The sequence below is a fragment of the Haemaphysalis longicornis genome, unplaced genomic scaffold, assembly GCF_048455015.1.
Source record: "Haemaphysalis longicornis isolate Haplotype H1 unplaced genomic scaffold, Haemaphysalis longicornis Haplotype H1 scaffold_4, whole genome shotgun sequence".
NCBI classification, from domain to species: domain Eukaryota; kingdom Metazoa; phylum Arthropoda; class Arachnida; order Ixodida; family Ixodidae; genus Haemaphysalis; species Haemaphysalis longicornis.
The window spans coordinates 134,263,279-134,281,039 of NW_027526361.1; the positions used below are offsets into that span (position 1 = coordinate 134,263,279).

Sequence of the window (17,761 nt, forward strand, 5' to 3'; positions counted from 1 at the left end):
TGCACCAGAAATGCGCGAGAAGTCACAGAATCAGCGAGACATAATTTGTCACCAAAATACATTATTTCTATATCATAGGGCTCAGCTAAAAAAAGCACCATTCAACGGCAACTATGGAGTGTCATGGAGATTTTAAAGACTGAAAAATATAGTAGACTTTCGTATTTATCGAAAGTGAGCAATCCATCACGCACGCTAAGCCCAAACGAACAATCCAAACACAACACCGACGACATAGAACACGTCAGCAACAAACCTAATGAAACCCACGCCGTTATAAATAAGCGTGACTCAGAAAAAAGGGAAGGGCTTTGGGGAAAATATGGTTTAATATGTTTGCGAAACTTTCGAATGCTACATTGCGAGTAACATTTGATACAATATACAGTCCCTAACCACGGCAGATACTTATGCCATCATTACGTGTGCACCTCATTTTCATGTGCTCTACCGCAGGTATGTAATGCTTAGTTTAAGGAACTAGTACGCCTCATTTGCTGTCGCGTGCTTTTTCAGATACAGCTGGCAGTTTGCTTTGCAAAGCAGGTAGGCCTATATCATAGCTGTGTTCATGATGTATTTTGCAATAAACTATTTCTGGCTGCCGTAGAGGTAACAAATGCATTCGGCCTTCAAAGTTTGACGCTACGCTGATAGTTTGGTTGGTACGCTGCCTTTTTTAAGTGAACCCTTGCCGTTCACAACCATTTATTTATGTAGAACTGTTTTTTACGCATACCAAGCAACTACATTGCATAAAAAAATAGTGAACTCATATCCTCAGTGATCGCAATAAGATGTGGCAGTCTTTGGGTCCTCGGTATAACGGAAATCTTGATAACGGGACAAATACGCCGCATGTTAAAGGGACACTGAAGTGATATGTAAACATTGCAGGATTACTAGCGCAAATTGTAGTCCGGAGTCCCCAGACCATGTTTCGACCACTCTGGGCGCGTTTACGCGATTTTATTTAGTAGAAAAATTAATTCGAAAATGCTGTCCTCCTCTCTTTACGCTCGCCCATTTTCTGCGGCGTTTTCGTGTGACGTCGAGAGGAGCCGAGCTCGCAATTGGCTGCGCTACTGCACGGCTCCCCGGCCTTCAGACAGAGTCAGTCGGCCCAGCGTTTCGTCCGCCGGCCGCCGACGGGTCGTCGCAATTCGTTCGCTCAGTTGAAACGAAGCCAGGACACGTTTGTGAATGGAAGAATGGGCCTTTCTTTACTTGGTTAGTTTTTACACTGTATCTAGCTCCAAGTCAAGGTCGCTTCACACAAGCGCTGCACAAGTGCACATGCGACGCTTCGCTGACTGGTACGCCTGTAGGGAAATATAAGGCCTCTTGAAGGCGTGAGAAGAGTCAGCGATGTCAATATAGGTACTAAGGAAATAAAATCAACTGATATTTTTACCGTACAGCGTAAAAATAGGGTGCGGAAAGTACTTTTTTGCGCTGGGCGAACAAGCACAGCGGTCAGCAGCACGACTACGCATCTGCGAACGCTTTTCCGTCTACGAAATGCAATTGCTAGACCTGAGCTATTGTGGAAACTCGAGGGACGCTTACTGCACGAGCGCAATACAACAAATAGTCACCTAAGCTGCTTGAAATGCCAAAACTAAATAAAAGTGTAAACTTGTTGTACAATATATACCTTATATTAGTAAGGTCAGAAGAGCCCGTTCCGTGGTCGAGTGCTCTGATTCTGCTTCCGGCCACCGCAGTGAACGGACGCAGGATGCAGGGCTCCTCAGGAGCGGTTAATGCGGCCCATGTTGGCCGCGGAAACAGGATGTTTGCTCAGGACGATAGTTATCAAGTTTCGTTGCCGACATTGCCTACAGGACGTATCGTTTTTAACACAGTTTTTTTGCACGGTGACATGCGCGCCCGCCCGTATCGCGTTGAAGATTTCCGCGATACTTTGGCTCGGCTGGAATTGCTCCCTGAGGTGCTTGCCTTGGGGGCGTTCCAAATGAGTCACGTATGGGCGGTGACGTTCAAATCGGAGCAAGGCGTCAAAAAGATCTTGGAAGCAAAGGAGCTTCAAGTCAAAGGTCGACACTGCCTCGTCATCGACCCTGCCAACCAGGACCTGCGGCTGAAGCTCCACTGGCTGCTTTACAACGTGACCGAGGACGACGTTCGAGTTACGCTGACTCCCTACGGGAGGGTCAGCGACGTTTCACGGGAGCGCTGGCGTGTACAAGGCGTCCACGACAAGGGCTCGACGACGCGGTCCGTGACCCTCAAGCTCAACGCGGGCGTGAGGGCTGAGGACCTGCCCCACCAGCTCCGTGTCGCAGGCGAGCAGGCGCTCGTGGTCGTGCCCGGCAGGGCCCCGCAGTGCCTTCGCTGCTCTGGCACGGGGCACATGAGGCGCGACTGCAAGGTGCCGCGCTGCACTCTCTGCCGCCGCTTCGGTCATGAAGCGAACGAGTGCGTGCGGACGTACGCGAAGGTGGCCGGACCGGTGGGGGATGTAGACCGAACGGAGAACATCATGGACGAGGAGGAGGCGGAGGCGGCTGCAGCAGGGGGCGGCGGAGACCCGGTGACGGGGGACGCGCCGCCTGAAAAGAGCGCTGAGGTGAAGGAGTCGGTCGCTGTCGTAGTGCTACGTGCGCAAAGTGCCAGCGAAGGAGACCAGCTGACGTACGATGGCGACGGTGAGAGCCCGGTGAGCATGGCGGGTCAGTTTCCGGCGTTGGAAACTCCCGCCCCCCAACAGGGCGTCGACTTGAAAACTGGCGACCAGGACCAGTCTGTGGCCAAGCGGCCGCGTCAAGACAACCTCCTTGGTCAAGACAGTGTCGGGCAACGGGGAGGGGGGGATGGTTCCGTAGCGGTGGGGTCGGTGAGTGTGGGACCTACGTCGCGGCGCTCGAGCTTCAAGCCGAAGCTTAACACGCCCTACGACAGATGACCCACGGCAACAAAGAATGCGTAAGAACGCCATCCTTGACTCCGCTTTCGGACTGCTAAAAGTATTTTTAAATTGTCTTTGTGTGTCGTTGAAAAGCAAGGAAAGTGCAGGGCGTGTTCTAGTGATGGGCGTAAGGTCGTTGGTTGTATTACGTGGGTTTTTGGTTCTGTGTCGGGTGTCGAAGGGTTTTCCTTGCGGTCATTGCGTTTTTTTTGGGGGGGCGTGTCGGGTGTCGAAGAGTTCTTCCTTCGTGCCAGGGCGGGGGTTTGGGGTGTTTTTGTATGTACGCGTGTCAAGTGAAGCTCTCTCAACGGGCTCAAATTGGATCCGTTTTTTTTTTTTTGGGGGGGGGGGGGGGGGGGTTGTTTTCGTCGTTTTACGGTATTTTGTTTTTTTTTTTCTTTTCAAATGTACCAGTGTAAATGTTTTGGGATCTGTTTGTTTTCTCTCTTAACCTGGTGTATTTAAACACGCCAATCCGTATTGCCACGCTTAACGTCAGGGGGCTTGCTGACAGGAGACGGCAGAATCAGTTGTATCGTTTAGTGACCGAACAGGACTTGGATATAGTGGCGGTACAAGAAACGAAGGTTGAGAGAGAGGAGCAGACAGATCGTATGGTGCGCCCGTTTGCGTCGAGGTATGACGTGTGCGTTGCTCACGCGGTCGGGATGTCTGCGGGTGTTGCCCTGTTGGTACGAAGGAGTTTGGGGGCAACCCTAGAGACCGTCACCGCGTCCGAGTGTGGGCGTTTTGTTGTGTGCGATTTCGTTTTATCGTCAAGCGAATGGCGCTTGATCTGTGTGTACGCGCCCACAAAGGCAGCGGAAAGGAAAGATTTTTTTGAGGATGTTCGCGGGCTTTGCGATACGGAGAGGCTTGTTATTTTACTTGGCGACTTTAATTGAGTATGTTCCGCGCAAGACAAAAGTAGCTCGACAAGGTTCCGCGATGCGAGTACGATAGTTTTAACTGATATCGTCGCTGACTTTGCGCTGGAAGATGTGGGTGATAGCCTCGGCAGTAGCGGTTCCGTTCGCTATACACACTTCCAGGGCAGCAGTCATGCGCGTCTCGACAGAGTGTATGTTTCGTCAGAGATTCTGCCGGAGTGTGATAGCTACCGAGTCTCCCCCGTTTCCTTCAGCGATCACTGCCTTGTGACCGTAATCGTTGGTAGAATTGCAAAACCAGGCAACGCGTTCTGTTGGGGGCTTTGGAAGCTTAATAACAAGCTGCTGCAGGATGAACTTTTCACTGAGGCCGTTAACGCATGCGCACGGACGTTTTTCTGTGGTGAAGAGAACCTTAACTTTACGCTCAATTGGGAGCTCTTCAAACAAGAAGTTAAGTTAAAGGCCATTGAAAGATCATCCGCAATCAAATACGACGAGAAGCAAAGAGAAGCCTGGTTACGAAGTACCCTGGACGTTTACGTTAAGGAAGAGTGTGAATCGCCTGGGGCGTTGAAGGATGACATTAGAGGACTAAAAGCGCAGCTCGAAGTAATAGATAAAGAGAAGTATGAGGGTGCGCTTGTGCGCGCAAGAGCTGAACGATTTTTGCACGGGGAAGCGCCGTCTAAAAGAGCGTTCAGCGCGGAAAAAAAGTATGCTCGCAGAAATGCGATAGTGGAAATTGAAGCCGAAGGTGTGGTTTATAGTGACCAGGCTAATATAGAGCGTTGTTTTTGTTACTTTTATAAAAATTTGTTTTCTTGTCATCCTGTCAATGCCGTCAAGTTTAGAGAAGAGTTTACGTCTTTGTTACCGTGCTTAGACGAGGAAGTTAAGGCGCATCTCGAAAGAGATATTACAGTAGAAGAGATACGCGGCGCTATCGACGAGTTGAGCCCAGGGAAGACGCCGGGCCCTGATGGCCTGAGCGCCGCTTTCTACAAGGCGTTTAAGGGTGACATCAGCCCGGTTTTATGTAAAGTTTACTCTGAGGCGTACCACAAAGGTGTGCTGCCACCTTCTTTTCTTGTGTCTCACACTGTGTTTATACCGAAATCGGAGGAGGTTGCGAAACTCAGACAGATCCCTGGGTATCGTCCTATTAGTCTGACAAATGTCGACTATAAGGTTTTAATGAAAATATTGGCTAGCCGCTTACAGACTGTCATAAAGGACGTGGTAGGGCCGCATCAAACGTGCGGGATCAAAGGGCGGTCGATAGTTACAAATATTCATACTGCCCGAAGTGTTCTCGAGTGTTGTGACGCCATGCAAGGAACTTTGGCAATGCTCCAGGTAGACATGGCTAAAGCCTTCGATCAGGTGTCTCACGAACTTTTGTTAAATATGTTGGAACACGTGAATGTTGGTTCTGTTATTCTTAATGGTGTGCGCATGGCGTACACTGGGTGTTTTACGAGGCTTGTTATTAACAAAACGATCGGCACACCCGTACCTGTTCAACGTGCCGTTCGTCAGGGTTGCCCATTGTCTCCGTTGCTTTTTTGTTTGTACATTGAAGCCTTTTGTTTAAGTGTAATCAGGAGCGAAGACGTCAAAGGTTTTAAACTTCAGTCGTGTGAAGTGCGGGTGTTAGCTTACGCTACGACATTGCTCTCTTTTTTGTTGATAGGAGAAGCATAAGTATTGCTGTAAACACCTTGAAAATGTTTTGTAAGTACAGTGCCAGTGGTGTTAATTGGCAGAAATGTCTAGGCTTCTGGCATGGCCAGTGGGACAGTACGCCTAGTGTTTTCGAGTGTATCAGCTGGCAGACGACGCCGGTGAAGTACTTGGGAGTGCCCCTCGAGAACTATGTAGACAGCGACCCTTATCGGCGCAGTCAAACAGTCGAATTGCGTGAAAAGGCCGAGAAATGGAAGGGTAGCGGACTTTCAATATTTGCGAGGACCTCAGTGTGTAATGTGTTTTTAATTAGCAAACTGTGGTACGTTCTACAGGTGTTGCATTGTTCGCGGGCACATGTACAGGCCTTGCACCGAGTTTTTGCTGTGTTGATTTGGGAGTCGTCATGGGAGAGAACCAGCCGTACGAACCTGTTTCGGCGCGTGCGTCTTGGTGGCCTGTCATTATCGCATCTGTTTTTGCGTCAAGTGGTAAATCGTTTTTTGTTTCTTCGGGATGTGAAGGACCCCTTTTTGCGCACTGTGTGTCAGGTGAAGTTGGCCAGAGCGCTTCCTGATTTTGTTGTAACGTCAGCTTCTTTTTCGTTTGGCGCAACGAAAGGCTACTTCCGTGAGGTGATACAAGCCACCATGTTTTTGCGTGCACGCTTCACGATAGAGTACTTATCTAGTGTGACGCGTAAAAGATTGTATAATGACCTCATTGATTCCGTACTTCCCGTTCCATTGTATAGATCGCTCTACCGTGTAGGGCCAGGACAGGATGTGCTTAAGAGTGTGAAACGTATGGCGATTGGCCCATGCGTTAAGACTTTTTTCTTTAAACTTCACTCGGGCGTCCTTGATGTGAAAACGTGGCAGAAGGAAAAGGGAATGTTTTTGCCGGGTGGGGTGGACTGCTACCCGTGCAGAAAACCCGAGACTGTAGAACACGTATTTTTGGACTGCTGGGACGGGGTCTTTTTTTGGGACGTGCTTCAGCGGACCCTCAAAAAAGATTTCCCTCTGGACGCTCACGGCATTAGGTTTTTACCGATTGAGAGTGACGAAGTACCTTACGACCTCGTGATGGTCCTGGCCCTACATGCAATTTGGAAATCCCGCATGGCCATACGCCATAGGGACGTTGACGCTAAATGGTCAAGGGAATATTTCGTAGATTCAATGCGCATGATTATTGAAGTGTGGAGGGCTCAGCCTGAGCCTCCAGAGTGGTTGCCTGTGATGGAAACACTGACCAACCTCAAACAATTTTAATCGTTTTTCTGCTGGCAAGGTGATGACTAGCAGTTTTATCGTTGCAGTTTTTTTGTTTGATGGTGCTTGTCTTGTGCTGAAATATTGCAATAAAAAAAAAAAGTGGTCGAGTGCTCTGAGGCGCCAGGTATGTTGCCGCAAGTGTTTTGCAAGTCACGAGTTCGAGTCCCCGCGGGTACGTGCTTTTTTTTTTTGTAAGTTAACTTTTTCGTTTTCTGCCGATGTTTTCTACATTTAGTTCACCTTTTTTTTTTGGGCCGCAACGTTCATGCCTCCACGAACTAGTTCACAGAACGCGCGCAGGCTGGCACTGGCGCGCTAGCGAGTTCTCGTTGGCGTGCTGTTGCCATAAGCACCGACTGCTTGCGGGCAATGGGCACAGGCCAGAATCAACAGACCCTTGGCCTGGTGCGAACACGCTTTTTACGGTACAGGCATGAGTGAGACAAGCTCCAAATATGGGGGAAAAGCGCATGAGATTTGGGCGTCTGCGGGTACGCGGAGGGCGTCCATGCACTGCGTAGGCCTCGGCTAGTGAATGCTACGATTCCAAGCCGTCCTGGGAGGCTTATCTTTATGCATTTTTACAGCTGACAACATGGCAGAAGCGCGGTACGATGATTACTGAGTTATTGAGAATGCCCATCCAACAACGCCATTGGTTATGTTTTACAGAACCGAAACCGAAACCGAAACTTGTGTGATTGCTAACCTTGGGCATTGTCCAATCACGGCGCCCCTCCTCCCAACGGTAGAGCCTTAGTTGGTGCGGCCGCCGCAAACCGCGCATGGTAGTTTTTCTTCTTTCGCGCTTCGTAAAATAATTACCGATTTCTCAACCGGATAAACGATGAAAAGTGTGCTAATTTGAGCCAGTCTACGCAGTGCAAGCAAAAACGGGAGCTTGACAAATTCACTTCAGTGTCCCTTTAACCTACTTGCTTTTCTGTGAATGACGTCGACCGACGATAGCCCTTCTACGCTTCTTAATGTTCACCCTATTCGCAATTTGCTTTCCCCTCTTGCCTTTTGTTCCACGTGACTCCATTCCTCTTCTCTTCCCTGTCTCACTCCGCCGCGGTGGCTGAATGGCTAAGGCGTTGGGCTGCTGAGCCCTAGGACACGGGTGATGGAGGTTGAAGCGCCTGTGTGCCAAGGTTCCGGCGCACATAAATGATCTCCGGGTAGTGAAATTTCACCCGGAGCCCTCTACCACGGCACGCCCCCTATCCCAGGTTAGCTTCGGCGACCTAACTTCCAAAACAAATCAACACTTCCCCCCCCCCTTTCCTATCATCTCTGCACTTTAAACTTAGTCGCCTTCCTGTTTTCCTTCAAGTTTTAATCTGTACCCCCTTTCCCGCATTCTCCACCTTTCTGTCCCTTCCTTTTTACCTACCTTCGCTCGCTCATGCATATTCCTTTTCATATCACCCTCCCTCTCAATACCTAATCTTTTTCATCTTTCATTAATCAAATTTATATATCTTTATTCCGTGAGATTTATCCTCAACCTTTTTTGCTTATCCCCCTGTCACTTGCCTGTGTCTTTCCGGCTCTCCGCCGTTATGATTTTCCCCTCCACCTCGCGCCTTTCTTTATATTTTTTTCTCAAATTTTCTTCACCACTTCCTTTCCTCTCTCTGGCCAGCTCCCCATGTTTCGTCATTTTCAATTACCCAATCACACTCGCCCACCTCCAACACCCAACTATCTTACCTCCTTTAGCCGACCCCACCACCATCTACTCCACCTTTCGCTCCCTGTTCCCCTTCCTTCCTTTTTTTCTCTGCCATCACCCCGCTCCTTTTCCTTTGCCTTTCCGCTAAAGTCCTATTCCCCTCCTTGTCTCTCTCCTATAATTCGTTCATCATCGCAAATTCTTTTTCCCGCCTTTTCCCTTTCCTTACGACCTCACTCCAATCGCACTCCTTCAAGTTCCGTGACTCCTTGCCATCCCCTTTCCGCTACAAGTTTTCTTTAAGGTGGTCTTCTCCATGTCAATTCTCCGCCTACCTCCTCAATTCTCCTTAACTTCCTTTGTGCACCCTTCACTATTCATCTTACATATTAACACTCTTATTCCCATCAATGATCGCTGACCGACAAACTCTTCAACTCTTTAGTCAACTCTTAAGGTCGTCAACTTTTTACCTGTAACATTTCTGACCAGTTCGAGATACAGATAGACACAGAGGGGAACGTTTTTGTTTCGTTTATGGGGTCTAAGATCGACTATCGTCTTTTAAAGAATTCTCCCTTACATCGATTCGATACGCAACCCTAATTCGTTTGTTGTTCAAGTGAGTTCTAAAAAAAGGAAGTTCCCAAAAAGCAGCGAACCATAACCGGCGCGCAGGAAGAGGAGGCGCTGCAAAAAATGTTTCAGGAGCAGTGTGTCGTGAAGGTACTGGCCTTGATTGCCAACTATCTGCCACATGCCATGCAGCAGCTGTCGCCTAGCTCCTTGGTGTTCAAAAGGTGCTGCAGTCTTCTGAGCTCCGACTCGTACCGGCGGTGAATTATCCTAGCCCTTCGGTAGTCGTACCGTATTACCGAATGTAGGGTATCCACAGAATCGGGAAGCACGACCGTGATGATACTTGGTAGGAGGTCACAACACTGTTGTATTTCATCTTCTGGCTGATGATGCGATGGAGACAAAAGCGGTTTTCAACTTGAGCGAACCGATTCCGCACGTTTTTTTTTTATCTGAACATACTATCCGCCCTGTACAGGACCACGATAGAGGAGGAAAATAATTTCAACAACCAAGGTGCATTCAATATAAAACAATCTCAATGATCATGGCTTTACACGGAAAACAAGCTGAAGCAAACACATTTGTAAAACCTCCGGAAAGTCTATTCACGCTAAAGTATGCACACAGCAATACAGCAACTTCACAGTCAGAAGATTCACTGTTGCGACTGAAACTCAAGCAATTAGACACGAAATCTCCATGATGCGTTACGCTTACAGCGCTTTCAGGTAGTTAGTTCAAATCACGCGCAGTTTGCAAGAAGTAGGAATATTTGAAGCTATCCTTTTTGAACCGTATTTCAGCTATGTGCCTATAATGCTTGTTTTGTTTTATCCTCGACGCGTTTTCCTTTATATATCGATTCTACTGCACGTGTACCTGGTTATTATTATTACTGTAAAATATACGTACCTTCTTATGTTTACTACCGATTTGTAGGAGCTCGAGGTGGCCTTAGTCATACAAAAAGGAAACCGAATCTTACCTCCGTTATCGAGAGTAAATTAAGCGGAGTGTAGATCTTTGGACACTCTTCAGTTTAAATACCAATTTCTTTACATGCGAATCCCAAACTTCGCTGGAATATTCCAACATCGTTCGCACTAAGATTTTTCAGCCGTAAGGTTTGTTTCAGGTGAGGCAAGTTTGGGTGGGCGCGGAATGCCGCCTACTTTTTTATTCGCCTTATTAACTTTGTTATTGCAGTGGTTTGTCCAGGTCAGGTCAAAAGTAATATTTACCATTAAGGACTCGTACTCGCTAATTTTGGCTAAAAGGGCAGTTTGAAGTTTGTAGTGAAATTTTATAGACTTCACTTATGAGTAATTGTCATACGTATGGGCACAGCCATCTTGGAGTTTGAAGGTACCAGTGTTGACAGTACAGACTTCAGCTTCTGCTAAGTTTGGCGAAACTTGGAGTTTGACTTGGCTGCTATGCAATCTCCCATGCTTCTGGCACCTGTGTCAAGAGGGTTCGCGACACTGAAGTGGAGGTGTGGTTCGAGTGCCGACAACGAGCAACGCAGTGCCTGTCTATGAGAACTGGGCATCGCAGCTAGTTGTTCACTTCGCAACAGTGTTGCACCATGTGCAGTCGGTTGGATGACTCCCGCGTTTTTCTTGAATGTAGTGGTTTGACAGCGAACTTGGAAGGAGCAGTCGCTGAAGCATCCGGCCGGATTCGAAATTGTTGGCCGGATTCGAAATTGTTGAACAGCCCGGCTTTCAACGCTACTTTGAGCATCGTCGCATGGCCTACCAACCAGCGTGGGAGGCTACCATCGGCTGCCTTTATAAGGGACGGCATCACGGGTGGCATCTCAGTTTGTTACCGGTGCGCAAGAGGTCTCCAAGTTAGCTAACCTGCCCGTTTTGCGCAAGTAAGAATTTGGCGTTGTTGAAACAGTATCCCTTGTTAAATTGCTGCGCGCTGCTGCCAAACTTTAACTTTGACTGCGCCTGTGCATGTAACCTTCGAGCATGGCTGGCAATGCTAACACATTATGAAGGCTCTTGAAGATTCCAAACGAGAAATGAGGAAAGAGTTGCGGAGCGCGAAAGTCTGTTAAATTTTGTAGTGATACATGTGGCGAAGCAAAAGCGATCGGTGAGGACCTGAAAGTGCTTCGACAGGAAATACGTGATCAGCTCAAAGCTAATGAAGGCCTTCAAAACGAAAACGCGCTTAACGCGGAGAGTTGACGAGCTGCAGCAGTACACAAGGTTAAATAACTCGGAAATAAAGTGCATCAGATCCTGTTGACATTGTCAAAAGTGAGTTGACGAGCTGCAGCAGTACACAACGTTAAATAACTTGGAAATAAGGTGCATCAGCTCAGACGAGCATCCAGTTGACATTGTCAAAAGAGAGTTGACGAGCTGCAGCAGTACACAAGGTTAAATAACTTGGAAATAAAGTGCGTCAGATAAGACGAGGATCCTGTTTACATTGTCAAAAGAGAATTGAAGAGCTGCAGCAGTACGCAATGTTAAATAACTTGGAAATAAAGTGCATCAGCTCAGGCGAGGATCCTGTTGACATTGTCGAAAAAAAAATAGGCAGCGTTCTCAAAAAGCCCCTTTTAGCCATGAAATTGACACGTGTCCCCGAATCCCTACGCGGAAGCCAGGCGAGCTTCGTACGGAGAGATAAGCGTGTCACGTTTGCGCACAACACAGCTATCCAAGAAACTACGCAGATGACACCGTTCCAGCTTGTCTACGGAAGACGGGAGACTACAATGCTTGACGCCATGCTTCCGCACGTAGAAGACGACGAAATCAACGTCGACGTCCAAGGATACCTTCAGCGTGCGGAAGAGGCCCGCCAGCTCGCTCTAGTTCCCACAACGAACCAGCAGCTGGTGAATGCCGGACGCTACAACCTCCGACGCCGAGACACCGAGTACCGCCCAGTGGATCGTGTGTGGGTTTGGACTCCCATACGACGACGTGGACTCAGTGAGAAGCTTCTGCGGCGGTATTTCGGAACCTATAAGATTCTACAACGTGTTGGCCAACTTAACTACGAGGTGATCCCAGATGGTGATTCCGGAAGATCATTACAACTCACGCGCATCGAAGTTGTCCACGTGGTTCGCCTGAAACCTTGCTACGCACGATGACGAACTTTTTTTGTTGTTTGTCAGGACTGGCTTTAATTTTTTAGCATCGGGTCGATGCCCTCTTAGGGGGGGGGGGTAATACCACGAACAATGTTTCGGATTTGTTTATTTATGTTTTGTTTTTCCCGACCGGCTACACCGGGCTATCTTATCTGTGTTATTTGTGGGCCAAGGAAGCGTGTTCTATTCTTTATGCCGCACGTGTTATCTCATTTGATAGTGAGAGTGTCGCGAACTAATTTAGAATAATCTTGTATGATCTACAGTGTTCCGGATGCAATTCGACTGTTGGAGAAGCCCTCGTACCGAGAGATAAATGAACACAGAATAGACGCCGCGGCATTCGGTTCACCGACACCAGTCTGCGCACGTCACTTTGTTGACTGCTGTTTCGCCGCCTGTGTATTTTTTGAATTATTAGGGGGGCAGATGTTCACTCCAATAAACTTCTATTCCTTGAAGACAACTGCGTCGTTCTGGCTACGTGACAATATGATGATATAAAAGTGATCTCGTTAAAGTACGTCTGCACCGTTATATGCGATGTCTTGTCACACATTGCAAATATGATGTTGTCAACTGGTGTTTTCCCAGAGAATCTCAAATTGGCCGGAGTCGTTCCAGTACATAAAGGAGGAGACATAAAAGAACTATCGAATTACCGACCAATCTCCGTTCTGCCTGTGTTGTCAAAAATGTTTGAGGGTGTTATAAATTCTAGGATAGGCGATTTTCTGCACAAATACAGTGTCATTGTTGATTCAAACATGGGTTCACAAAGAATACGTCCACAAAGCAAGCACTGTTAGTTGCTAGACAAAATAACAGATAATATTGAAGACAAAAATTTACCCTTTGACTATTTTTAGATTTTCGCAAGGAAATATATCGTGTAAATCATGAGACTCTTCTTAAGAAGCTTTGTAACTATGGGGTTCGAGGTATCGCGTTGAACCTATTGCGGTGTCATCTGAGTAATAGGTCCCAGTATCTTCGAAAAACTAACATATCCTTCGGTACACAGGTAGTTAAGCATGGTGTCCCGCAGGGATCAATACTGGGGCCGTTATTATTCATTACATATATCAATGACCTAGTCGGCATACATAACTCTCCCGATCTGGTAATGTACGCTGATGACACTTGTCTTTTCTTCTCTTCCTGTTCATTATCGGCGCTTCAAAATATGGTCAATGCTTATTTAATCAACATTCGTGATTGGTTACACTTAAATAAGCGTAGTTGAAATATATTATTTCCAAACCCATCAACACCATGAAAACTAATTCTATACATATTCATTATTACAGTATAACAATAAATCAGGTTTCTTCACAGAAATTTCTCGGTGTGTGGTTTAATAAAAATGTTTCGTGGTCTGTTCATATTTCGGAACTAAGTAAAATTGTTGGCCTATTTCTAATCTACTGCCTATTCGGTTGAAAGTGTCTATTATTGTAATCGTATTTGGGGCGCGAGCATCAAAAGTCCTGCAAAAAGTAGCCTTGCGTGCTATTGAGGGATATTATGGTGTATCACGAAACTTGCGTACGGCAACCATTGTTTGTTAAACACTGCATATTAAAAGCCGATCAAGTGTATTATCTGCGGCTGCTTCAATACATTCACCGGAATCGCTTGTACTATGTTCCTGATAGCAACATAGGTTACAATCTTCGCATGGTAAAACTAAGAGTTCCGCGAGCGCGGACGAAATATAGTGAAAAAAAACTGAGTTTTCAAGTGCCCAGCACGCTAAACAAATTCCCCTTTGCTGATGAGTTTTTTATCTGGAATCATGTTCAAGGAAAAGACTAAACGACATCTGATTGAAGGTGAAATTCTAACTTCACAAACCAAATTTAATAGATTCAGGGGCAATTGTCATTTTCCACACCAATAATTAATTTTATAGAGATAATAATTTAGTTTAACCTCATCGGCCACAGATTCGACTTTAGAGCAAATAATGCAGTCGTCTGCAAATAATACTCTAGCTTGAAGTGGTGGGTCATAAGTAAGGACATTTATGAAGACTAAATGAAGAGGACCAAGCACTGATCACTGCAGTACCCCGAGTTGACATGAGACAAAGACGACGTTTTGCCCCCTGCAGTAACAAACCTGTATTCGATTAGTGAGAAATTCCTCTATCCACTGAAAAACAGGAGTATTCCCTAAACTGGGTTGCAATTTTATCAGAAGAATTTGATGGCTTACTTTGTCGAACGCCTTCATAAAATCCAGAAATATATCAAGCTACCCTTTTGGTCAGCTGATTCGCGGAAATAGTGCATTGTTTCCACAAGCTGGCTTACAGTCGAGAGACACCCTCAAGAAAACCATGTGGATTTTGATTTCAAAAACAGATGTGAGCTAAAGATTGCCGAACACGCTTACTACCGTATTATGTAATATTTTTCGGGACGTAGACGCCAGGAGTATCGGTCTATATTTAGAGGGGCAGTTAGCTTCACCACTTTTCGGTATAGGAATTATTTTACTAGGTTTCCAATGGTCCGGAATAGAGTTGGTAAAAAGAGATTTATTAAAGATTACTAAAAGATATATAGCTACACATTCTGCGTATATTTTGAGAAATCAATTAGGAATGCCGTCCGGAACAATCGAGGACGTGATTTCAAGATCAGCTGGAAAGGACAGTATACCAGGCTCTAATAACAGCAAATTTATTGACAACAGGAATTTAACACGTAATGCTAAGTTCTGTTTGTAAACCTTCAGTTTTTGTGAAAACGCCGGTAAAGAATCTATTTAATGTCCTGTAATCTGTAAATCGCCTGTAATAGTACCTTTATTCCTATGGAGCTGCAAGACAGTTTTCTTTTTTTAGTGAGGTGCCCCCAAAGCTTTTGAGGGAAATTCCGAAGAAACTGGTGCATCGTTATATTGAAGTACCGATGTTTGGACTCTGTTTTGCGATTTTTCGGTTCAAAACGTAAGGTGGAAACTTCATCCTTCATAACTACATTTGAATTTCAGCGTTGCTTTGTTCTACATCATTTAAAGTTTCTTTTTAAGCGAATTATTTCTCTTGCAATACAGTCCTTAATTAGTAATCCCCTTCCTTCGATCCCTCTCCCAACCGTACGGCACACACCCTCCTTGCTCCAATAAAAGATTCAATCAATGAACGTAATTCAGGGATTAGCTATTCGCTTCCTTTTGCTTGCGAAGGGACGTATTCGGCTATTTATTTTAGAACTATAGATTTAAACCCCAGCTATAAATGGTTTACACCCACCCTAGGCTGGCGACAATGCTCCAGGGTCCGTAGCATAAGTCTAACTCGTCAAGTACGGCTGTGTCGTCAGCTATGTTCGTCATGAAGCGGTATTAATGTTACGACGATGTTGGTTTCTGGTCAGACCAAGGCTAGGAATAAAATGGCAAGATATTACCGGCAAAATCCCTACTTCGTAAGGTCTCATAATAGGGCCATCACTGAGGAATACGAGATCTCAAAGAAATCAACCGTCGTTCTGAAGGCGAGTATAGTCATACACTACCTGTTGAACACCACGGGAAAAAAACATGTCAATTAAAAAAGACAACTGAGTCACGCTACCGCCCTCCGGGTAATAAATTATTCCTTGTAAGAAGTTTCGCTTGCGAAACGGAGCAAGCGCGGTGCTTCTGTAGCTGACTCGCAGAGTACGCTGGGGCCAAAGGGTCGTAAGTAATGTGGTTAAAAGGGGCGAGTTCGGTTCACTTCAACAATTATGACACGAATAGCACAGAGCCAATCAGGCACGTCGTTGTTTAAGCTCGAACGGATTTATTTCGCCAATAGGAGCGCACGTGAGCTTTCGCCGCTGGACAAGCTCCCGAAGCTGTCGTCTTCATCCTGTTCAGTGCTGGAGGACTCTGAACGCGCTGGTCGCTTGACCAGTCGCATAGCCAGTGCCCAAAATTCTCGTTGTACACGGGGTGAAAACTTCGCCTGGTATTCCGCAAATATTCATTGCCGACACTTCTGAAACTGTTAGCAAGACCCGTACAAATTCTCCTTGCTTATAACAGGTGAATTAACCGAGCCAGATCTGGCATTTTCAACAGATTGCCGTATGACGTTTGTTCGAAAATCTGGAGTAGTCATTCACAACAGGAATAACATGAATGGCGTAACCTACAAGATCCCATTTGTCGAGGGGACCAGGCAAGACACAAGTGCGGCAAGGCAAGTTCACGGGCATAGGAACAAGTTAGCATGCAAATTATCTGAATAAGTTAAGTTTATATGCTGAAAGGCATCACTCAGCTGACGTTGCTTGCAAAACCGCTTACGCACTGCATGATAAAAAAAATCACGCCATATCCACGGAATGAATGATGATAAGTGGGGCGAAGCTCGAGAGGGGGAGATCATCGGTAACCGTAACTCTCCCGTGAAAGTTCGCCCATTACATCATTAAGAAAGACGCAAGACTGTGTGCGTACATTGTACAAATCAACTTTTATTTTCGGAGTCAATGCTCCCAGGCCCAGACCTGGTGAAAGACCCCACGTCATCGAGGACTACCCCGCACCTCCACCACAATTTGTCACGTAGGATAGGACACAACGGTAAAGAAAGAACTTTTATTTAGGGCGAACTTGTGCCCGAACAAGACGAGAGCAAACGAGCAAAGGTCCTTGCGTCTCGTTCGATGTCCGAGAACGACTGCCTGCGTTCGTGGCGTGATCTCTTGCGTGATCTCCCCCTCGCAGTGCACGTGCGCTCGCGCCTCCGTTGGCGAACACAGACAAGCTCGCGCTCCCGGTGCCGAGTTTGCGCTGCCGGTTGCAGCCAGTTCTTGCGCGTGCAACGCGGCCCACTTTGCGACATCTCCGAAAGCATGCGGCGGTCACGTACCACGAGACACAAGGGATGGACAGACCCATGACTTAAGGAGCTTCGCCCCTAAAATGATTCTGGCGTGGCACTTGTCATTGCAATACATGACTGCGACTTGTAACCGTTCCTTTTCTGCTGTCTTTACCCATCGATTTCTCAAGGTCTAATGACACTGTCGTTCGGCTGCGGGTGCACAGACAGAAAGGAAAACTGCCAAGTAGGCAAGGACGAAGCCGGTCTCCTACGGTTTATGTACGATCCCGCAACATACGATTGCGTACGGGTTGCCGCGAACGACGAGTGCAAAAGTAAAGGCTACGCGGACTGGTGGAGATGTCATTTGTGCTGTCGGTGAGTACCGTAGTTATTTATGATCAGTCCCCATAATTTTTATAAGAAATTTTTTGTGCAATGCACCAACGACGAGGAACTCAGCCATGAGGAGTAAGCCACTCACCATTATGTGCGACACATGACATTATTTGTACCAAAGCACCCGCACTGCGCAAAACGGGGCTCGTGGACACATGAAAACACAAATCTTTGCCACAATTTTTGAGTACAGGGTTTGGTACTAAGTTTGCGAATTGTTCATGTAGGCCAGAACACTAAGAAAAGTTTTGTCTTTGTAAGTTGCGTTTAAGTATGCAGTGACAGTTCAAATTTACTCGGTGAAACTTTAAACAGCATATGCTGTAAAATCTACCCCTTTGATTGGGCAGAAA

The 17,761-nt window shown here is 46.6% G+C and overlaps 1 protein-coding gene and 1 long non-coding RNA gene across 2 annotated transcripts in view; both read left to right on the forward strand.

Annotated features, from left to right (window-relative positions):
* Positions 1–308: 308 nt before the first annotated feature.
* The window catches only part of LOC144180583 (uncharacterized), a 29,204-nt gene continuing 11,751 nt past the window's right edge, over positions 309–17,761 (forward strand). The window contains exons 1-2 of the long non-coding RNA XR_013324460.1: positions 309–456; positions 17,198–17,387. This is a non-coding gene — a long non-coding RNA (uncharacterized LOC144180583). The remainder of the gene's footprint in view (positions 457–17,197; positions 17,388–17,761) is intronic.
* Positions 1,624–2,929, forward strand: LOC144178853 (uncharacterized). The gene has a single exon (XM_077706987.1). The coding sequence runs from the start codon at positions 1,742–1,744 to the stop codon at positions 2,927–2,929; it is 1,188 nt and encodes a 395-aa protein (XP_077563113.1). The 5' UTR covers positions 1,624–1,741.

Coding starts and splice junctions, on each gene's coding strand:
- LOC144178853 (XM_077706987.1), top strand. CDS start 1,742: ATGCAGGGCTCCTCAGGAGCGGTTAATGCGGCCCATGTTGGCCGCGGA.